This window comes from Punica granatum, chromosome 7 (genome assembly GCF_007655135.1).
Source record: "Punica granatum isolate Tunisia-2019 chromosome 7, ASM765513v2, whole genome shotgun sequence".
Lineage (NCBI taxonomy): Eukaryota > Viridiplantae > Streptophyta > Magnoliopsida > Myrtales > Lythraceae > Punica > Punica granatum.
In genome coordinates, this window is record NC_045133.1 from 16,866,117 (window position 1) to 16,890,565 (window position 24,449).

Genomic DNA, 24,449 nt, shown 5'->3' on the forward strand with positions numbered 1-24,449 from the left:
AAGAATTGAAGGGGAAAAAACTGCCAATGGGAATGTTACACGTGGCAATTAACGGCCACCTAATTAAAATTAACAGACACATAAGCAATTAACGGCAAAGGATGGACGAAAGGGTAACGTCATGCTAGATGTGGGACAATTTTGAAACGTTGTGTTGTTTTAGAAAATTTTTAAAGTACATACTAGATTAGGAAACTTTTGCATAGTACGTGCTTTTTTAGGTTGTTTACCCTTTATTGTATTATTTCACCACATTACAAAATGTTGACCAAAATAAGTCCTTATTTATCCCCATACCGGCCTCTAAAACTAAAAAACATCGACCAAGAACGATATTCCATGGACAAGATCAACACATTTCATGTAACAATTCAATTTGATATGCACAATAAGATCATGATATCAGTATGAAAAGCACCATATATTATATTATAATTTGTATAATAATCATCTTTAGCTAGCTAGTGACCAGGTCATGATTTCATAAGATAATCGTATTTTAGAAGTTGTTTACACTAGATTTTTGCATGTCGCGTTAATCATGGGAGCTAGAGATAATTAACTAAGATTTAGGATCAATTGAGCATTGGATTGACGCGAGTTGGCCCATATATGTGAGGTGGACAATCCATATGGAAGGTTGATGGGCTCAGGCTTGTGAAGACCAAGGAAAGAGGAGAGGCCTGCAAAGGATGTTTTTAGGCTAGCCCAGCCCGACAAAAAAGACGACATCTAGTTTAGGCCTGTCAAGTCTAGAGTTGTTGGTCTCAAAGATGGAAAGAGTGGGGAAATCTTTACATCCAAGGAAATTGCAAGCTAGAGTAAACTTCAAGAAATCAAGGACGTATTAGATTGGGTATTACCATTTTTATTTATTTCATTGCTTATTTGAAACATAGTTAATAAGAAATCATATTTCTTGTTTCCCTTATCTTAATTTTGGGCCTATTTTGTAATAGGATTTAGCCCTACCTGATTGTTAGCTATCCTAGGCTCGGCTATATCAGCTAGGAGTATGGATCATTGTAACTTCTTCGACAACACAACATTTGTACCCCATTATTTTATGTACAGTTCGATACTTTTCATTCTTTTGTACTTTACTTTATGCTTTACATTTCATTCTTCATTCTAGCACTTACATATTGCACTTAGGATGCTAGAACCCACCAAGCCTCTCAATTTATCCATCTACTTCCATCCAAGCAGCCGGGTGAGGATTGAGTTCCATCCGCTGCTGGGCTTCCGGACCTTGACGTGTGCTTCTCTCAATTTTGCGAGGCCATGATCCATACCCCTTGAGTCTTCTAGGCTTCATAGTATTAAATTGGTTTTAGGCCAATTTCACCTTTTTGGGCTTAAACTACCGCACTTGTTAGGAGAACCAAAACGGTCTTACCCTCGTGGTCGTGACAACGTTTAGTCAACCATTAGCTACACCTATGTCTCTATTCAAATCATCAAAGGAAACCCAGCCGCCAATTGGACATGTGAATTTCTTAGGCCACGGCACTCAACGTTCTTATTTAGTGACAGCGCCCTGGCACGCTTGGCAACCTACTTCCTGCCACATGTGAACCAGAGGGGAGTTGCACCGCTTTAAGTAGAACAACTTTTTGGCACGCTTGGTGGGATCCCATCGTGCAGTGTGTTTATGCTCATCGAAACTCGCACGGCAAAGAAACACGCGGAGATGAGTCTTCAAATCCGTGACAACAAAGAGCACAATAAACGTGATATTGCAAGATCAACTCACAATGACAATCTACAGTGTGGCTCAATTGGGGAGGACTTGACCAAACGTGAATCGGCCGCCTCTAATGATTTGGATGATCAAATCTCACGTGTTGAGAAATACGTGGAGAAACATGTAGAGGATGACGTTGGCATCACTCTTGTAATGCTAGCAAGTAGCTTGAAGGCCTTGGGAAACAAGGTAGATGCACTAACTATACAACAAAGGAATGGAGCTTCGTCGAGTTCATTTAGCCTGATGCACCCAAGCCGGACTTGGCAGCCTCAGGATGCAGGAGGCAGTCAGTGGCATTTGTTGGCTCCTTCCCATTTGCACTTATATCTAGTCCATCTGTGTCAGTTCCTCTTTGTACGACCATTAATGGACTTGAGCTACATGGGGCACTCGCACCATCAACCCTACCGATGTCTTATTTTAAGAAAACCTATATGTTAGAATGTCATTACTAGATTGAGCTAATATATAGTTCAAGCTTGTTGCTTTAGAAGAGTATATTGGTTAGACCAAAGCAATTAGAGTGAAATGAATGCTTCAAAGCCAACTCAGAATTTGTTCCCCATAATATTTGATTGTAATTATATATTTGACCCATTTTATTATTTATTGTTCTACTTTATTTTTTAAGGGCAATATAAAATGATAACATTGGTTTCCCAAATACTTTTGTCATTTATGTACATGATAATTATCCAAACAAAAAAATTGATCATAATTGTTAAGTCAGTTCAAACGATTGTGGTCATTACAAGATAAAATTTAAAATAAAGTAAATCTATAAAATAATTGTAAAATAAATTAAATAAATAGTATAAAATATTTTCATTAAATTGTAAAATATTTTTAAATGATAGTAAAATCAGTACCGTAAATTAAAAAAAATATTGTTGAATGAAAAATAAATAATTTTTTTTGGGAAAAGTGCCTTTAACCTTTTCTCCTTCTCCTCTCTCTCTCCTCCATAGGTAGTACCGAGGGTCACCAACAATAACAAGCATTCCTATGAGGTCGCCAACCACCACCGATGACGCGGAAGACTTCGTAGGAGTGGTTAGTGGCCGCCAGCGACCCCTCCCCTTCCTTAGATCTTTATTGCAAATAGTAAGGCTTGGAAGCCTTTTTTTTAAATCAATTTTTTTAAATTTTTTCTTGGTCATGTGCTGGGGACGTGATTTTCCAGTCAATTAGGATGAAAATTATAATATCGAGGGCACATTATTCCCACCAATACTTGACGGGGGAAATGTGCCCAGAAAATAGTTTAGGGGCCAAAAGAGCCATAAGCCCATAGTTGAGGGAGGCTAAGCTGTATTTTTCTCTTCTTTTTTTTTTTGCTGGTTAGTACAATTGGTCATACCAGGTTATTAAATTAGTCTAACTTTCAGAAAACGTGGCGATTTCTCATAAGGACATGTCACATACTCAAAAGCTTAATACACTTTAAATATGACTCGATGAACTTGTGATACGATTTAGTGATTTTTAGGTTAAAATGATTTATTGAATTCCAAAGAACCTCTATATGATTAAAAAAACTAGTATACTAATATAGTACAAAATTTTGCGTACCATTGTAGAATTTTCCAAAATATTATTCTTTCAATTATGGTATAGATCAGACAATTGGAAAATAAAATATTACGAGAAAATCAATCCTTTTTTTTTTTCGGTCACAAAAGAGGCTCAATATCTAGTATAACGGAATAGAAATCCTAAATAATTAATAAAGAGGCACGGGTAGTCCCACTAGTAATTGAATTGGCCCGAGTAGTCCTACTAGGTATCGAACCTGCAAGCTCTAGATCAACAAGCGAGGGTATGCGCCACTTCGCTACACCCATTTTGATAAACTAATCCTATTTTTCACTCGATAAACTTCTTTTTTTTTTTTACAATTTTTTCTTTTCTAGCACAATTTTCCAATTTTCTAGTAAATTTTTGTAACACAAACCCTAGAATCTTAGTAGATGTCAGCTTGGCAAATAAGTTATCGCTAATTGCGAGTTTCGTGTTAGCTGCGTGCTAGGCAATAATATATACCTGTCAAAAAACTCCCATTATCACCTGACGAGCAAATTTAACCGAGGTGAAGAAACTGATTTGAGTTGATTTCAAGGTCTCAAGAACGTTTTAGGCATTTGATTCGAGTATTGTTAGATAGCAGGAAAAATAAAGACTGGATAAAAATTTAATTATGGAATTATTTTCTTTAGTTTGTAGGCTGAAAATTGATATTATTATGTTTGATAAATTATACTAGAATGCGTGTATATTTATTTTTTACAGAGATGAGATGTGAACCCATGTCTATAATCTCCGTTGTGATATATGATAGCTTTCGCATCAAACTTTTCTTAGAGAAATTTTCAAACAATGACATTTGACAGGCATGCGAAGTTTTCAAAACCTATGTATTCGACGTACGGGTGTGCATGCATATCAGGTAGACATGGGGTTGGTAGGAACCTCCCTATTAAGGTAGGGTATAGGTAGCTCCAACTAAAAATGGGGTAGGGTCCTTGCAATAATTTAACGAATTGATAAAAATAAGTTTCGATTCCAATACCACTATACAAGATATCCAGAACCTGAACCGGAGCATGTACTTGACTCCTGGTTCTTTCTTCTTCTTCTTCTTCTTTTTTTTTTTGTATGTTATAGTAATTTGTATTTTATATTTGATAAATATGGAACCATGAGCCTCTAATCGTGGGCCTTTGCCTCTTGCTTTCTCTTTCTTGTGTCATCAATGCTAGTTTTAATTTATTACAGATATTAAGTATCAAGGAAATTCTAATATGATTCTGTGTCATCGTAAACGAGATCTTCCCACCGTTGGATGGAGCAGTGGGCCTCAGGATTCACGCGCATTCAATAGTGGAGAGACCCGTGTCACGATGACACAAAGTCATATTGGCAAAACCCTCAATATTATTGCGTTATTATAAAAGATGTAAACGAGGTCTTTTTGATTTATTTATTTTAGTTATTGTGTTTGAAGGAAAAATATATATAGGCTCCTACCAAGCACCAATAAATGTGGTATAATACAAGCTTCAGGTAGTGTCTGGTTCTAGATCCCAACGGGTAGGGTCTGATTTTAAAATCTTGTAATCTATTATCTATAGGAAAGGGTCTCGATACAATGAAAAATACAAGGTACCCCACACACACCCATCATTCAACAGCTACATTGCGGTACTGCCAGTTTAAGATGTCCACCATTTAAAACTCCTTTTACTTTTACTACTGGTTAGGTTTATTCTGAACTACTTTTAGGGTATTAGAACCCTATCGCATGCGTCCCCCTAATGCAAGATAGTAGATTACCAAACATTAGTGGGTAAAATGAGAGAGAGTAGCTAGAGCAGCACAAAGGAATCATAGAGAAACTTCAGGGAGCAAAACGTAATTAAACTCTAAATTTATTATTGTAGCTTTTTTTTAGCACTACTTTTTAATATGATATAGATATAATTTTTTTTCGGCTACTTACATATGATAGATATAATTTTAGTACTTCTCTTTCCAGCTTCCTCACAGCAAATGAGAACAGTTCATACACACCTCAAAATGGAAAGGAAATAAAATATAGAAAGTTGAAAAATAATAAATAATAAATGAAATTTAAAAATAAAAGCATTTACTTCTCCTCAGTTTCTTTTTCTTGCCTGCGTGGGAGTTGCGCTGTCTGTCTGTGTCTCTCTCTCTCTCTCTCTCTCTCTTTCTCTCTCTGTCTTCGTCTCTCTCTCCAAAACTTGCTTTCTAGAGAGAGAGAGAGCGAGAGAGAGAAAGCATCGACATAGTAATAATAATATTAAAAAAAAAGGAAAATTCTGGGGCAGTCCATTTTCGCCAATTCCGCTTCCCTTTCTTGATTCCGCTCTCTGTACGAACGCCCAGCGCGGGTGGATGGGTGGGTGCTGGGATCCAATCGAATTCATTGTCAGATCTTGAAGAAATTCTCCGTCTTTCCTTCCTCTTCTTCGCCTTCTCCTTCCCCACGTATAATCGGACCGGCTCAATTTCGTCAGGTTCGATCTCGTTTCCTCCCTGTCGGATCTGGGTTTGCTTCATTTCTTTCGTCAACCTTTATACTTGTTTGCGATGCTTTTGAACGTTTGGCTGAAGAAAGATGCTAAATTTCGTTTGCCCATGTCTGATTTTATCCTGATTGAAGAATTGACAATATTGATCGGTTGAATGTTCCATTCTTGCTCGGCCACTTTGAGTTCTTGAGCTGCTGGTATCGTTTCTCTTTGGGTAATTTAACGTTGATTGCTTTTAGGAGAACGATTTGTTCCGCGAGATTGGTCCTTTTGCTTGTCGGGGGCGAACCCGTTGCTGCCCCTCATCTTAATATTGTCTTTGGGAGCTAGATCATATCGTTAGCTATACATCATAATTCCGCACTGATCCATGTGTGGCCGACTGAACCTATTTGCTTCTTGGAAGCGGGGGTGGTTGTTTCAATTCTTTTGTAATCTTCACCGGTCAGACACGATACCGAGATTCAACGCCTGACTGAGCCGATTTTTGTGACCCATTTGTTTCCTGTGAATGAGGGTTGTCGCTACAATTCTCTTCTAACAACCTTCATCGGTCATAAACAATGCTGAGATTCAAGAAATCATAATTTACTGACAAATTCTTTTTTTTTCCCTTTTTTTTTTGGTGGATGGTCTCCCTTGTTTAGTTACTGACATAATTTACTTTTTCGTTGTTCTGCTACGGCGATATTGTTTGTCGCCTTTTGTCTTGGTTATGTGGGTTACAAGTCTTAGGTTTAAGCTGTGAGATGTGTCGAAACTGTGCAAGCATTCTCAATGTCACTCTTTTCCAGCGCATGTGTGGTGTCACTTTGTTGCCTAATTTTTCTTACAGATAAGTTGTAGGAAAAAGGAATTGTGACTCATCTCCGGTGAAATAGTAGCGGATATCTGCACTCTAATTGAAGAGGATTCAGTTTGAATATCCGCTACAATGAAGAAGGCTTTTGACCAAACTGTTCGTGATCTGTAAGTTTTAGCGCTCATCCTGATAATTTTTGTGAATTCTTCATTTCATCATCTATAATGATAATTCGGAAAATTGGATATTCCAAAATGCTGTTTTTGTACTTTATTTGCTTTGTAACTCACATCGATCTTTGCTTTTTGCAACTTGCAGCAAGAGAGAGGTCAACAAGAAAGTACTAAAAGTTCCTGGGGTAGAACAGAAGGTAGAAATCCATTCACTCATTCTCGTTTTCTCTGCATGGTGGAAGATAATTTACAGAAACTTAAAATACTGTGAAATAGATAGGAGAGTATTGAGGAACTGGAACCTTTTTCCTATTCCATATATCTCTATGGCATTATTGGTTTTAAACCACACTTTAAGCTAACATTATACAACTGATACTTCTAAGGGTCCCTGTCCTTTGTTTGCTTCTCTTTGTAAAAGTTTCTTAGTGGTTTCTTTTTCATCCGTCTTTAGGTACTTGATGCTACTAGCAATGAACCGTGGGGTCCTCATGGCTCACTTCTTGCAGATATTGCACAAGCTTCAAGAAATTAGTAAGTTCACATGTTTTCTCCCTCAAAAGTTATTATAGTATACATTTTTGTTGGAAAACAATGTAACTTCAAAGTTTTATGCAGCCATGAGTACCAGATGATAATGAACGTTATATGGAAGCGGATTAACGATACTGGAAAGAACTGGCGACATGTCTACAAGGTTTAGTTCCTTTCCTTTTGCTAAAATAATGGATCAATTGGTTGCTATCTGAATGTCTTGAGTGGCATAGGGCATCTTTCTTAGGAGAATGTTTTTTTTTTTTGTCCTTTCGTCCTTTTTCCTTCCTATATCTTAACTTTAATTGTCTTGGTGATGTTTACATACTAAATATTGGGATAATTTTCTACAATTATGGAAAAAAAGAGTAAAAGTAATGGTTACTGAACAGCCTTCCCCCAAAAGCCCAACCAACCCCCCCAAACAAAAAAACGAAAACCCCCACCCCACCCCAAGGAAAAGAAAAAGGGAAAAAAATGATGGTTTAGTTTCTCTGCGAAAATGAACAGACAGGTTGAAGGTCCCCAGAAAAATATTTCTTATTTCGAGTAAGTAAGCATTATTAAGATCATAAAACCTTTCTCCAAGTAAACAGAACCCTGTGGTCTACTAATTTGCTTGTCCTATTTTACAATGTTTACACTTGATGAAGGCCAGTTGCCTTCTTTCTGTTTATTGATTCTCCTGGAGTTAGAGCTTTATCTGTTTTCTTTGTGTAGGCACTGACTGTCTTGGAGTACATGGTGGCCAATGGTTCCGAGCGTGTGATAGACGAAATCAGGGAACATGCCTATCAAATTCAGGTAATTATTTAGCTATTGGACTACTCATTATTAATGCTATGCATGATAATCTCGGTAAACCTTGTTAATATGATTCTCACTGATGACTAATTTTCATGAATGCTCTTTGTATTAGACATTGAATAGCTTCCAGTACATTGATTCAAGTGGAAAGGATCAGGGTAACAATGTTCGGAAGAAGTCGCAGTCTCTTGTGGTCCTTGTAAGTGATAAAGAACGTATAGCGGAAGTGAGACAGAAGGCTGCTGCTAACAGGGACAAGTGAGTATCCCCAATGACATTATTTAGGTCCCCTAATTATCATTTTAATTTGCTCTTTCAAATTCAAACCTCGTGCAGAAAAATAGCTTTTGGATCAAAATAATCTCTTTTACGTTTTATTTTATGGTGAAATAGACACAATTGAATTGCATTCAGTCCTTGAGTAATTGCAAGAAAGAATAGCCATGTACAGTAAGAAACAATTACAAGTAGGTGGCCGTATCCGGTAGGGATTCTGTTTTGTCCCATATCAGCCATTAGCTCTGAAGCATATGTTAAAATCATGGTGGGCAATCAGTTGTACTCTTGACTGTTGCTTGGAAAAACAAAAAAGGATTGGAAAGCGAGACTTTTTGGTTGGAAAATTAGAGAACTCTTTTTTAGTCTTTCCATCTTGTCTTCATTAAAGACGGAGAGGATAAGAAAAGAACGTGTTACAGTGTATTCCACTGGAGATTTCCACAATCCGAAGAGATAGAGAATGCTATGCAATACTTTTTTGCATTTCGTTCATTAACATTTTTAAAGGAATGCGAAAATTGGATATATATTTCTTGTCCTTTAGATTGAAATGGAGCTAATTTGCATGAATATTTTCATTTTCTTGATGGCCTTGCTTTAGCCAGTGCTCATTCTTTAGGGGAATAATGAGATGCAAGAGTTTTATCTTTGTCCAATGATAGAACTGACCTAATCTTCTCTAGACGCTGACTCTTGAGGCTCTATGTTTTTCTTTAGCTAGTTCTTGGTACTAACCATATTGCGAATGTAGTTTCATAGTCGCTTCCTCATGAATACGTTGGACTTTGTCATCTCATGCAGGTTTTTATTCTTGTTGTAGCCCACCATGTTGATGATCTACTCAATTTTTTTTTTTATGCAAAATTAGGTTCAGGAGCATGTCTTCATCCGGTGGGATGTATAGGCCGGGCTCGTACTCTGATTTTGGAGGATATAGTGGCAACAGGTACGATGACTACAGGGGAAGGGATGATGATCGGAGCTATGACTATGGGAAAGATCGAGACGGGGGATATTACAGGGATGGGGATTCCTACAGTCGTGATGGAGATCGATATGGAAGAGACTCTGAGGACCGTTATGGGAGGGACAGCTATCGGGAAAGTGAGTCCAGAGGCAGGAGTCGCAGCACAGATGATTACCATTATGGCTCACGGAGCAGGAGCTCTGATCAGTATCGGGACCGGGATCGAAATTTTGATGATGATGGGCAATATTCATCTAGGTACGTGCATCCTCACGTTACTTTTGTTTGCCACATGTGACATGTTGGTGATGGTTTTTCCTTTTTTGGGTTCTGCAAGGCTTTCAGTTTATTTTATAATCTCAGGCCTCTTTAGTTTTGGAAAACTGTGTTCAACAAAACTTCAGCTATCCCATTGTCACGATGAAAATTGAAGAAAACAGTGGGAATATGTGTCAAATTTTAGTTATTTTTCTGTCTTCTATATTATTAAAAGGAAAAGTGGATAGTTGGAAAACCTTATCTCCAGAACCAATTGGGCTTCCCATAAATTCAATGGAAATATCAAATTACTGGGAAGTCTCTAATTAGAACAATTTTTTACTATTTCTTTCGGAAGAATTTCCGAGTTCCTGTTTTCATTTTCTTGAGAAATAGCGTATGCAGTCAAAATTGTCCTTGCTTTGACTCATATTCCCCAAAAAGTGGATTCCATTGCGTTGGATTGCACTTGAGAAGCTATGCTAATGTAACTTAAATTTATCTTTGTCAAGTGGATAACTTAAGTTTCCCTTTCAAAGAAACTGAGTTCTCCGATTGTTTTCTCAATATATAAAGAGAAAGACGGACTCCCTACAAATGGACTCTTTTTTCTTTTTCCTTTTTTACTTAGAATTAGTGAACTGGGATTATGCTTCCATGAGACCTTTATTGGTCAAAGCGCTCCTAAAAGTTTGACTTTTTGCTTCAGAGGGGTGGGGAAAGCTGAATCAGCAGATGATAGTTCTCGTGGTGAACGGTAATTTCTTCATATGTATTCCCTAATTGATGGTCTATAAATCCATCTCTCAGCAATCTAATTGAACAAGTTTTCCCATTTTTCCTCAGGAAGCTCGACAGGAAATTCTCTGAGCAAAACCTAGGTGCCCCTCCAAGTTATGAAGAAGCTGTGAGTGAATCTCGAAGTCCCAGTTTAAATGAGAGGTACTAACAATATAGAATGAATTTATCTGTTTTCTCCATAACTGATCTTACATCTGGCATTCGCTTAATATTTGTGTTTCTATCACATTGACTGAAGGGAGGGTGAGAATTCAGCTGCTCCTGCTCCTGCTCCTGCTCCTAGACCACCTGTCTCTCCTGTAAGCAATAACATGGCACCACCAGTGAGCACGGCTCCACCAGCGACTACTACTCCACCTGCTGCTTCATCACCATCTTCTTCAATGCAGGATTTCGGGGCAGGCGATGAGTTCGATCCTCGTGTACCAGTTTCAGGTATATTCCACATGTTATACAGTGTAATCTGGATGAAATATGATACATATTTTCTTCATCTGTGTCCATTGTATGTGCTGCCTGCTTCTTCTGGCCAACGTCAGTTAATTAACCATGGGTAATTTTAACTTATCAAAAAAGAACTATGCTCTTATTTACTTTGAAAATCTTCTTGTTTGCTCAGTATCCTAAACTATTTGATAATGTGTAAAAGAATCAGCTAGAAGATTCTAATGATCCTCATGATTCTTTATTTTATACAATTTACAATTAAATCTTATGTCACCAATGAAAAAATACGTTCTTCGGATTTTGACTTTGATTCCAAACAAACTATTTGTTCACTCATATCTGCTTGGAGCGGATAATATATATACATATACATATACATACATACATATATATATATATATATATTAACTCCTTGTCATAATATTTCTGTCAGCTGCTCCTTCCACCTCGAAAACTGCAGAAGAGGATATATTTGGCTCTCTGTCAGACTCATTCTCTTCGAATCCATTAGCTATTATGCCAGTGACTCCCTTAACCACGACGTCAGAAGTTGACCAGCCTTCTTATGCTGGTGCAGGCCCCACCTTCGCCTCGCTGCCAACTGCTGCTTCTAGTCAGGTAGGCTGCTTGCTTTTAATTTGTACTGCGAATTGCTTTTTGTTTCGCACTGTAAAGTTAGATCGCAGATGCTAACCAGTTGATTGAACCCAATGAATAGCAATATGTGCTTGGCATTTACCTGACTCTGCATTTGAACTTGAATGCATAACTGAGCTCCGGTGGAGTTCTGGAAACTGTTTTTCCAGATTCTACTATTAACTTTGTTGTTGGAATGTGGGAATTTATTCCTAAGATTCTTGTAGTATTTGCATCATTTTGGATTCGTTCACCAACTTCTTTGTGCATTTATGTCTAGCAAAGATTTTGTGAATTCTAAACATTAATTTTTCCTATAAAATGTAAGACCAGTCTTCAGCAATTCCCATGCTAACATTTATCCCAATTTTTTTTAAAAAAAGAAGGAAAATGAGGACATTGGTTATTGATTGCAGGGGATTGATGATCCATTTGGTGACTCTCCTTTCAAAGCAGTATCTTCTACAGACAACATCCCGGCTCAACCACAGCCTGCTCCAACGCCATCTTTCCCCTATAACACGAATCAAGTTACTGAGCAGCCACAAATGGGAGTGCCTAAAACAGATACAGCGGCTGATTTTGGCTTTGGAAGCTCCATCTCCGGCTTGACTTATTCCCCACCAGAAGCTCGAACTGTTATTCCTTACCATGCAGCCCCTGCTTTCACACCTCAGGCACCTCCACCTTCAAGCGCTCCAGCTGAAAACCCGAATCCGATTATGTATGGGGGTTTCGCTTATCAGACGGTTCCCAATTTTCCACAGGGCTCTGCTACTCAGATGAATCATCAAGTGCCTAACTACGGTGTCCACAACACTTCTCAGTTTCCGCAGACAGATTCTCAGATCCCACAGACAGGGCTAATGGCTTCACAGTCAAATGTTTCATCTTCACCAGGACCACTGGCTCTGGTTCCTCAGCAACCCAACAAGGACAAGTTTGAGACCAAGTCAACTGTGTGGGCCGATACTCTGAGCCGAGGGCTGGTGAACTTGAACATATCTGGATGTAAGTTGTGACCTCATTTCCTTTTTTACTAGGGCATTTGGTAGCTCTTTCTATTTCCCATTTTCCATTCAATTTGCAGAAGAAGTCTCCTGTGTTGGGAAATGTTTTGTGGGTCACACTTGAAAGTGAGCCAGATGTTTTCAGCGGCACTGCTTTCCGTGAGATTTACAGAAGGCTAATTACTGTCTTGTTTCTTGGGTGCAGCAAAAACCAATCCCCTTGCGGACATTGGAGTTGACTTTGATGCGTTGAACCGGAAGGAGAAGAGGATGGAGAAAACTTCTGCCAATCCCCCGATATCCACAGTCACCATGGGTAAAGCTATGGGATCCGGTACGGGAATGGGCCGGGCTGGTGCTAGTGCGATCAGACCTCCTACGAACCCCATGGGCTCCAACATGGGTATGATGAATATGGGCGGTGGGATGGGCCCAGGCATGGGCATGGGTGGATATAGGGGCATGGGCCAACCTGTTGGCCAACCAATGGGCATGGGGATGGGCATGGGGATGAACACAAACATGGGAACGGGGATGAATGCAGGAATGATGCAACGGCCTGGCGGGGCACCTTCAGGTCAGGCAATGCCCGGTGCTTATAACCCAATGATGGGTTCAGGTAATTACACCCAACAACCATATGGAGGTGGCTACCGGTGAAACCATGTGGCTCTCACCTTCTTGGCTTTCCGGTTAGCAGAAGTTTCTTGCCTGGTCCCTCATTGAAACAACGATAAAATGGAATGCCAGACCACACCTAGGCAGGAAATTTTCTCCCCAAGCTTGTATCAGGTACCGGTAATGTTTTGCGAGTTGCACGAGACGGGCACATTGAACGAGGTATGCATCATGTATTCCTATACATGACCTCCTCGTTCCCTCCGGACCCAAGGCTTATATGTCATTTTTCCGTAGCACTGCTGCTTTGTATAATTTTTGTACGAGGTGTGTAACATATATACATATGTTTATTCGCCCCCTCTTTCCCATGTTAATTCTTTCAGTTGTTCTGAGCGAGCTTGTATGAGTTGTGCCTTTTGTTATATATTTTGAGGATGGCTGTAGTTCTGTTGAACTTGTTTTTGGTCACTGAACATTGATATTAGCGTGGTTGAATGTTATATCAATAAAATGAAATGATTGACATTCTTTCCTAGTCATTTCTTTATTCCCCAAAAATTTATTTTGAGTTTCAAATTCCGATTCAATTTGCTCCAAGCTCATGTCAACAAAACCATTATCAGGTCGGAATAATGGCCTCTCAGCTTGAATCTGAGATCCATTAGTAGATAATTTAAATAAAAATAATACCCTTCCATAGTTCCCCCAACACCCCCCCCCCCCCCCTTAATAATGGAAAATGCGGGTCGAAGTTCAACCAAAAATTAAACAGTGCGTAAAGAAGCTTTATAGTTCCTCGTGACAACAGATGTTGTAAGCCGTCACTTAGGAATAGAATCTAAAACGTGTAAAGCAAAAGGCCTTCAAATGGCCATGCTTGCAAGCCCGTCGATGCCGAAGTTATCGCGATAAAATGCTACATGAGCAGTCCCCAAGTCTCGTGAGGTAATGGTTCCGTAGTCTCATTGATGATGAACTCCCAAAGAGAGGGTACTGGTCCCCGTGCTGATGGTCAAGTCCCGAGCCATTGCTTGAGAATACACTTCAAGCACTATACACGTCTAACGCTGATAGATCAGGCTAACTGAAGTCCCGGGCTCACTCCCCAAAGTTCAGCGGAAACCGAGGAAGCAATGCCTGCCTAGATTATGCATACAACCACTTATCCAGTTGCGATTCTATTCTCTACGTAATCCGTCTCATCTCTGCAAGTCCTAGGTTACCTCTAGATGCACCATCAGCATTCAGCTTCATCCAATTCTCCGTGGATAAGCTGTCAATTTTGCTACCGGGCTGGAACAATCTTTCTCCCCATAAAATCATATCCGACCTCGTGAGCACAACGAGCTTAGTGAATAGGACTGGTAAAATCATCTTGATGAAGTTGATTATTTGTCCGGGACTAGAAAAGCCAGTAGTAGTGGCAAAGATAATTGGGCATTGGGTTCCGTTATCCAGAATAAAATCTGGTCGGATAATCAAGAACAAACAACCACGAAGATGTTCAGAAAGGAAAAAAGCAGATAAGCACAAAGGGGTCAATTGACCTTTTTCATAAGAACAGTCACGAAGCACAGGCGAACACAGGAGAGAAGAAGAAAGGAATCCTTAATTAACTTCTACAGAACACCACTGACAGTACAAGAGAAACAACATGAAGAAGAGAGACAGAGAAATTGCTCTCCCGTACAAGGAACAACAGAATAACTGCTGCGCGTTCTGTCTAACAAACCTTAAAAATAGCAACTTAAAGGTACTGCCAATACATAACTGCAACCTAGAATAACTGCTTAACTGACAAAGGACTAAAACGACACAAATAATAGCAGCTCTGAGACATCAGCATCCTATTCCTCCTTGGATTAGGTGCTGCTGCAAACTCTAATCTTCTCCCTTAACAGCTCAAACCTTCCAACTTGAAAGGATTTGGCGAAAATCTCTGCAAGCTGGTCTTCTGTTCTGCAATGCACCAACTTCACTTCTCCACTTTGCTACACTTCTCAAAGGAAGTAATACTTGACCTTGAAATGTGTGGTCCTTCCATGAAACACAGGGTTCTGTGATGTAGCTAATGCAGCTTGATTATCCACGAACATATCAATGCTTTCTTCTTCTTCAGTCTAAACACCATTGCTTCCAGTCACAAGCAAGCCATCAACATAAAGAGGAATGACCACCATGTTAGAATAGTCCCTTTAATATGGGTGTTGATTCAATCAAGCTTTTTCCAAAGCCTAAGTTTAGCAAGTGTTCATCCATTTTGCTGTACCAAGCTCTGGAGTTTCCTTCAGTCCATAGACCACCTTCTTCAGTCCTAGTACACGAAAATGCTCTGGTTGCTCAACATAAATCTCTTCCTGAATGCCACCATTTAAGAAGATAGAATGCACCACTAGTCTGGCTTTATACTAATTCACTGAGCCATAAAGATCGAGTTTTGTCTGGTGCTCTATAATGGCGAACTCCTCCTTCATTGCATCTTTCCTTCTTTGATCTACTTTGGCTTCTTCATATCCTGCAGGTTCTGAAACAGCAACATGGCATCTCTGATATTTGTCTGCAAGTGAATTGTCCCTTTAATGGACTGATCATCCACCAGACCATCAAGCTTCATCTCCAGTGGATTCAAAGAGAAGCTTTTACCCTGCATCTTAATTCTAAACAACTCCTGACCACTTGGATCAATGATCAGACACTTTCTCACCTCAAAACAGTTTGAGCCCCTTTTCAAGCAACTGTTCGACACTCAGCAAATTTTGATCAATCTCAGGAACATATAAAACTTCAGAGATCAGCTTTGTACCTGTGTAGCTTTCAATGGCTGCTGTCCGTTTCCCCTTCACAGAGATATACTCTCATTCCAATTCTGACTCTTGATGTTACTGATCTATCAAGCTCCCTAAAAAGCTTTTCATCACTTGTCACCATTTGAAAGACGTGAGGTAAAACAAGAAGCAACAAAGAGTTGTTCGACCTTTTCCTATAAACTGCAGTTTGTCCCTCTCCGCTCACGTACAAGGAACAGCAGAATAACTGCTTCACGCTCTGTCTAACACACCTTAAAAATAGCAACTTAAAGAAACTGTCAATGCATAACTACAACCTAGAGTAACTGTTTAACTGACAAAGGACTAACACGACACAAATAACAGTATCTCTGAGACATCAGCATCCAGCAGGCTCCTCGGGATCCCTGGTTCTACAGAGTTTATGATTTGAGGTTAATCCCCGAAAAAAAGGGCCTACTCCATATTAATTATTATTTTTATTATTTAGTTTGGTAAATAATTGGTGTAACAACTTTATTCTGCCCAAAAAAGTGATCACTAGCAAAGCGCACACATTCTTGTATAAAAGTCGAGGAACTAAAGTTCGATGGATGGATGTTCGCTTCCCTTAAAATGAGGTGGTTTAGGTGCCAAGGAGCTCGATGTATGAAACAAAGTCTGCATTTTAAGGAATCTCTGGATGTTGTTAATTAATGCAAATTCGCTCTAGGTTTGCTCTAGCTAGCTTGAATTAATTTTTACATCCTTAAGGGAAGATCCTCGTTGGCTGTCCATTCTCCAAGCAATCATTCTTGGTGTCGAAGAAAATGTTAAAATTCGAAAGTCTTATCGAGCCTTTTTGTTAGTTGGAAGGTAGGTTAAAGCCACCAGATTTCTTTTCAGATTGGTACTTGGCTATCTTGTGGTCCCCTTATCGTTCACCGCACTGGAGGATTCCAACCTTTAACCTCAATAAGGCCCCATGACTACAATACCGAAGCCACCCTGCTTGTTAGTCTTGCGAGAGACTATCTTGTTGGGGCTATCTCAATGATTCTGTGTTGTGTGTTTTCGGCTCCTCAAAAGTTGAAGCTTGGTTAACTTGCTTGGTTCTAACCTGAGGGACAGGTTTGTGACCATCCCGAACTTGCACCTCCAGATAAATTATCCTTATATTCAATTTTCCAAACATGCATCGTGGATCACATTGGGCTCAATTATCATCACTTACTAAGAAGGGAAAAAAAAATTACGGCATTACGTGTTAATAAACACAATCTTTTTATGTATTGAGTTACATTATAAAATAATAATTTGTTCAATGCATTCAATATATCAATATCCATTTTTCCTTTCTGTCAATTTTATTATATATTATATACGTGTTCCAAATTGTTTTAAATTGTAATTTACAATCAATAAAAATAGGTGATACTAGATGTATATTATTAATACTGAATTAGAAGAATATTATATTCGTAAATTATCGTTTTAGTTTAAAACGAATCATACTTATTAAAAATTATTACGAAAATTACAAAAAAAGAAAAAAGAAAATTTTATCCAGTGATTAATATTAGAAAAACTCAAAAAATTTCAAATTTTAATTTTTAATACTTAATATTAAAAATTAGAAAAACTCAAATTATTTTTTGATTTTAAAATTCAAAAATTTGTAATTTTTTAAATTATGCAACTAACAGGATCTCATAAGAAAATTAATAAAATATTTCATTTGATTTGAATGTTATCATAGTATATCTTCTAAAAGTTTTTTAAAAATAATCCTTTTATTATAAATTATTATCAAAATTTAGAAAACTTACAAATCTAGAAATCTTCATTCAACAACCGAACTTTCTGAAGGTCATCCAACCAAGGCTATCATAATCTTCCTTTCAAATGTCTATATTTATATCTATATTACAAAAGTGAGAAAGAGAAAGATGAGGTAATATTTCTTTTCCATTTTTGTCCATAATGAAATAACTATATCAATTACTAACCATCAGATCATGCGGAAGTTGAGAACAAATTAGTAATTTCATTGTCTTTGAACTACCTTCCTCTTTCCTTCCCTCTCCCTCCTCTCCTCTCACGTTAATCTCTCATTCTTCCTTTTTCTCTCTCATCTCACCATTTATTTAATTTTCAATTAAATATTATTAATCATTACAAATAACTCAAATGTCCTTTGGCAGCCGATTCGTTTTCTTCGGCAGCCCCGCCCCCCGCTGGCGCCCCTCCACGCCTTTGCGTAAAGGAACCGCCTCCCTCAACCTGAATCATACCACCACTACACTTTCCCCCTCCAGTGATGAGACCGCTTTTGTTTTCTGCGGAGCAGGCTCGGGGCTCCACGAGGCTATCCAGTTGTTTTGTCTATCTTGTTATAGAGTGGAGTGGCAGAGGCTGGATTGATCGGCATCCCGGCGTCTTCCCCGGCTCTGCCAGATTGGTTGACAGCCTTCCCCAGCCCCGCCGGATTGGTCTGCAACCTGGTGTCTTCCCCGGCTTGCCGGATTGGTCAACAACCCTCTCTGCCTAGGGTCTGGTTTTATATTTCAATATGGTTCTGTGAAGGGTTCTTGGCGTTTGAGAATGGCTCAGGACCCCCTATGCTTTGCCCTATTGTCAATGTCTCTTCAGAACATCGGCATTAGACAGCTAAGCTTTTCATGGAATATGTCTTGAGGACCCTCCCCAGGTTTGGCCAGGGTCTATGTGTGACGGTAGAAGGTTTCGATTGGAACTTCGGAATGCTGCTACATCTATGATTATATCGTTTGGTGTTTTTTTTCACCTTAAAATTTTCCTATGTAGTATGCCTAAAAGGATTCGATTTTTTATCATCTTGTAATTTCGATTTCTTAAGTTTTTTGTCTTGTAGTCATGTCATGTAATTTTTTTATGTTATGAATGAATCCTCATAGTTCATGAGCAAAAAAAAAATTACTTAGATCCATAGTAAATTACTTACATTTGAAGTAAATTGCACAAATTTGGAGGAGTCTTAAATTATATTAGTAAGGGGTTTTACCTAAAATGACCCATGGTTTGTTCGTTTTGTCAAATCTATCATATGTTTTTTTTTGTCAAATCTATCTCATGGTTTACTTTTTGCATCAAATCTATCCCGGCGTTATCTTTTCTGTCAACATCTAACGGCCGTGCTGACGTGGCACATGGAGAGACAGTGGGCCACACTTGCCACGTAGGTGCCACGTCAGCACGGCCGTTTGATGTCGACGGAAAAGATAACGCTGGGATAGATTTGATGCAAAAAGTAAACCGTGGGATAGATTTGACCAAAAAAAAAGTATATGATAGATTTGACAAAACTGGCAAACCATGAGTCATTTTAGGTAAATACCCCTATTAGTAAATTACGTGAATTTTAAAGAAGCTTTACTTATAGTTTTTAACTAATACAATGAAATAGATATCCTAATTACTAATAAAATGGTAGTCATAATCCCACCACGAGAAAAATCTCTTGATTGACAGGCAATGGCATTGCTAGTGCGTTACATCGTCTTTTTCTTTACTTATCCTAGTCAAATATGTGCGGGCTAGAATTGCTTAATAATTGACAATAATTTTTTTGGTGGACTGATAATTTACAAATTATTATTATAAATTCTTTCTTTAGAATCTCCATAAAATGAGTATTTTTCTTTATTCTTATACATACATATATATGGTATTTTATGCATGCAATTTATTACCTTGATATGTTGCGCAATCTCAGTACTCAACCTACTATCAAAATATATCATATCTCTATCCAATATATATATATATATATATATATATATGATTTCTCTATATTTCAAAAATGCCTCAATGAATATATTTTGTTTTATTCATACAACAAAAAAGCAACAATGAATAATAGATCAAATTTCATGTATTACTACATAACTCTTCGTATATTACCTTAATAATAAAATTCAATATATTACACATAAATGTAATTATTATTATATTATTTAAAACTTTTTTTTTAGTAAATGAGTTCAAGTCTCTTTGACTTTTTAGAATCGATGTGTTAATGCGACACTGTACCAAGTGTCGCATCCTTATTGGTGATGACTTAAAAGTCTTGCAATCAAAAGCATGCTTCGTCCTACGTGACATATTGCAACATGTCTCTTCGACTTTTATTATTTATATAGATTTATTTAGTAAGATACTTAGTGCAGCATATTACCACTTTTGGTGATTGCACCATAAATTTCCCCTCAACATCACTAGTGCTACTGCAACGAGATATTTTCCGGAAATGAGACCAATGGATGTTGAGCATTTAAAAGCTATATTTAACAGATATTAACGACTTGATACGGTATAATTAACTGAGTGCTCCAAGTTGGTAGACTTTACTGTGCAAGAGCTCAAAACCCAGTAAAACCATCTTGTGGCCAGAGTGCGAGGCCATGCAAAAAATTGAAAAATTGAACCGTATGATTTCGAGAAGAAAAGGATATATGGTTTTGAGAAGAAATCGGTCTTCGATTCCAAGATCATTTTAATTTCGGGACAACATTTTAGATTATGGTACTAGATCAAAAATTTGTGGTTAACTGTTGTTTCTCCAATTTACATATATAAATGATCTTTTATATTTATTTATTATATATAGAACAGAAATTAGAAATTTAAAAAGAAGTCAAAAGGAGTAATTGCTTTCTTTTTTGTTTAAAATGTATATGCAGTTTGTCTAAAATTCTCACTTGGGCCTACACGATCTTGAGCTCATCTATAATCCAAAAGCTTAAATTGATAGGTTGCTAGATCAAGCCTCATATACGCTTGTGATTTCTTTTTTAACTTTTTCATGTGGGACAACATATATCTCAACACTTGCCATCACCTGGCAATGTGTGGTCCAGCACTTGCCACGTGCTCTTAAACATCTGCCCTCAACACCTGACCACGAGCCGGGCATCATCTTTTGTGCTTGAGCCGGGGGGGGGGACAAATACCAAACTAGTTTCGAGCTCTACACTCGGGCCTAACTAGAGGTGCACCTTTAACTACCTTAGAATTAGACCGTGCTACTCTCGGACCTGACTAACATGAGGCGCCTAGAGTCGACCGAACTATTGTGGTGCCCACCCGCCTAGAGTCGACCAGTTGATGCCTAAACAAGAATAATTCTTAGTCAATAGGTTTGGGATATTTCGTATTGTCAACAAAAAATCAAACGATATAAAAATTGAAATGTAAAAAGGTACATGGAATTTTACGGATACAATTAAAGAATATATTTTTTTTTCTCTTTCATTTGAACCAAATGATAATGTAACTAATCATGTAACTCAGGCGATGCCCACATTTTTTAATTTTGAGTTATTACTTTATTATCAATTAAATTTGAAAATATCATAGTAATAATAAATGACCCAAAATAATAAAATTATTGGAACTAGTTTTAGTACTTAAAATATATAAGAAGGGGTTGAGGAATTTTTTTTAAATGATCTTTGACGTGAAAAATGATAGTAAATCAATAAGATAAGACTTAATGAGCCAAATGGATAAGTAAGTCAATTTTTTAATATGCAGATGTATATACTTTTGGGCAATATATCCGTTTATATATTTGTGGATGTTAATGTTGGAAAAGTGAGGATGGAATTAACCACAAGCTAAGGGAATGTCCGAAAAGTTTATGCAGAAAACTTTCCTCAAAAGGCCCAAGTTAGAATAGTCCGAAATCAGTATCCGTGCGATGCAACATACCAATAAATTAATTTTCCAATTTTAATATATTATTTTTAATATAAATAAATTTGCTATACTGACAATTGTTTCATTGTTACCGAGTACTATTGTATAACATATATTATATATGCTTTGTATACATAAACTAAAACTTGATAAATTAACTGTACTCTTAAATATACGGATTTTTGGAAATATATGTGTATATAATTCATGGGTTAAATTATCTTTTATGTTTTTATTGTCGCTTAGTTGAAAAGCTATAAAATTCTAATTTTTCTGTTTTCCATTTCAAAAGTAAAAAATATTGCTTCTTGTTTAAAAAAAAACTACTAATGCATAATTTAAAAATCAAATTTGCATAGCGAGGATATTGCAATTAAAATTAATTAATACACACATAGATAGAGAGAAAGCATTTAATATAAAATCTATCTATCTTTATATTAATTAAGGAGACTCGAAAAGTCGGTCCTCCACGAGCTAAGGCAATGACTGAAAGGTTTATGTGGAAGATTCTAACGTATCGAATGGAGAGTTCTCATAGAACAAGTCTAAATTACCATATATAGATAGATTAGTGAAAGAAGAATGCTATTTCGAGAGAAATGTTTACTGTGCAATCAGCTTTTAGACTTGGATCATCAATAAATTATTCAATGATTCAAAAAAAGTGATTATATAAAAAATAATAATTAAACCATAGAATTCTCATATTTCGAGGGGTAAAAAAACGTATGTGACCACATCCAACGTGGGAATATAGCAATGTCCAAAAGCTGGGGAATTCAATGAAGTTAGAATTGCTAATTAATGCTACAGGGTTTTGGTGAAAACAAACCCGTAAATTTTCATGAATAAGAATCGAACTAGGAAATGGTTAGCTCCGCATTGATGATGATTACAACTCTACATATAAATTACTCACAGTTTCACCGAAAAAGAAAATTATATTAATTTTAAAACAAACTAATTTTATGGTCTGCGAGTTGCACAAGCGCATGCTTTGATATATGTGTTTTAGTTAATCCTCTGTAAAATACTTTTAATGAAATAATGGCTTATAATTATATTGCTGATATTTTATAAATTACATTTACCGATTATTACTAATTAATTTTGCATTTTTTTATGATTTTATAAACTAGATTGATAAATTTTGTAGTAATTATAAATGGTAGGAAATATATAACAGTAATAGAGAATAGTTTCAGCACTTATTATATATCAAATTTTGATTGCTCATGAAAAAGCATCCTCTGGCGGTTCATAAAATAAAATTCTTTACAAAGAAATATGAAAGTATGCAACTTATTGGGGAAATATTTCAAAATTGAAACTCCACATGTAATATGAAAAGAAATAAAACATAATCCCGCATAATATGCGGAGTGAGTTGGCTAGTATAATTAATAAAGATGATGGTTTTTCAAAAAGACAATTTTAAAAATTATTTTCTGTTCATCTTCATACAATTTGAAATTAACATAAAAGAATTTGATAATTGTTTTCTATTTTTTTAAGAATTCAATCTTCTATTTGACTATAACATAATAGTCCCTAGTCTATTGCCCGGCTTAATTATTCTTATTAAGAAACTTTCTTAGAAAGTTTGCTCCTTCTTTACGTACTTTTGTCTACTTCTTAAAATCTTAAATTGATCAAAAGTTCGATTGAGACCCGTTTTAACTTCTTTCTTTCCTCTGCATTTTAATTTTGTTTTTCCATTTTGTTGTCATAACCTCTCATCACTTTTTTAAAATTAAATTTTTCTGTGTCAAGTAAGTTTTCTTACGAACTTCCACCCAAAAAGAATTTATTAAATTAAAAAATTTATTATTTGCACAGTTTGAAAATGAACAAAAAAACTTTGATAATTTTTTCCTCTTTTTTAAGAATTCAAACTTCTATTTTACCTTTAACATAATAGTCGCAAACCTAGCTCATCGTTCAATTATTTTTATTAAGAATTTTCTTAAATAAAGTACTTTTGGCTGCTTTTTAAAATCTTCAATTGATCAAAATTTCTGTTTAGATAAGTTTTAACTTCTTTCTTTCCTCATCCTTGTGATTTAGTTGTTCCATTTTGTGCCATAAATTATCATCACTCATTTAAAATTAATGATTTTTTTTATGTGTCAAGTAATTTCTATTATGGACTTCCAAAAAAAAGAAAATTTTATTGGAAATTTTGGAAAAATGCAATAATCTTATTAGGCATAATCAATAAAAATCTATATATATTTAATACGGTTAATTGTATCGGTGGTCCAAAACGTTTCATGGATGTTTCAGGTTGGTCCAAAATATTTTTTTGGTAACTTATTGGTACAAAAAGTTTCAAAACCGTTTCAATGTAGTGTATTCCGCCAATTGCCCCAGACGCCGTTAACATTTTGCTGATGTCGCGCGTCCTATGTGTCACTTTTGTTACGTGGAACCAATCATAGTGCGCCACGTCATTTAAGATGACATAAAATCTGAAAAAATCCAATATAAAATATAGTAAATAATAAAAAAATACAGAAAAATACTAAAAATATAGAAAAATAAAAAGTTATTTTAATATTTTAATATTTTTAAATATTTTTTTTTATTTTTAAAAGTTTTTTTAAAAAAACTAAATTATTTTAAATTTTAGATAATTAAATTATTTAAAATTGAAAAATTAAAATTAAAATTAAAAGTTTAAAATTATTTTTAAAAGTTTTAAAATTTGAAATTTTTTTATTATTTTTCTAAATTTTGACCTTTTTTGTATTTTTTTATTATGTTATGTAGTTTTATTGGATTTTTTCAGATTTTATATTATCT

The 24,449-nt window shown here is 36.5% G+C and overlaps 1 protein-coding gene across 1 annotated transcript; it reads left to right on the forward strand.

The window, feature by feature from the left end:
- Nucleotides 1-5,489: 5,489 nt before the first annotated feature.
- On the forward strand, nucleotides 5,490-13,676 carry LOC116213750 (clathrin interactor EPSIN 2-like). Its single transcript, XM_031548799.1, has 14 exons — nucleotides 5,490-5,787; nucleotides 6,638-6,771; nucleotides 6,923-6,974; nucleotides 7,232-7,311; nucleotides 7,396-7,474; nucleotides 8,032-8,115; nucleotides 8,231-8,376; nucleotides 9,266-9,622; nucleotides 10,332-10,379; nucleotides 10,469-10,564; nucleotides 10,662-10,858; nucleotides 11,304-11,488; nucleotides 11,923-12,517; nucleotides 12,722-13,676. The coding sequence occupies exons 2-14, from the start codon at nucleotides 6,737-6,739 to the stop codon at nucleotides 13,174-13,176; spliced, it is 2,409 nt and encodes an 802-aa protein (XP_031404659.1). The 5' UTR covers nucleotides 5,490-5,787; nucleotides 6,638-6,736; the 3' UTR covers nucleotides 13,177-13,676.
- Nucleotides 13,677-24,449: the final 10,773 nt, after the last annotated feature.

Excerpts from the sequence above, each read along its gene's own strand:
- LOC116213750 (XM_031548799.1), top strand. The coding sequence starts at position 6,737 with ATGAAGAAGGCTTTTGACCAAACTGTTCGTGATCT. Across the intron at positions 7,475-8,031 it reads ACTGGCGACATGTCTACAAG|GCACTGACTGTCTTGGAGTA; the intron begins GTTTAGTTCCTT and ends TTCTTTGTGTAG. Across the intron at positions 10,859-11,303 it reads TCCTCGTGTACCAGTTTCAG|CTGCTCCTTCCACCTCGAAA; the intron begins GTATATTCCACA and ends TATTTCTGTCAG.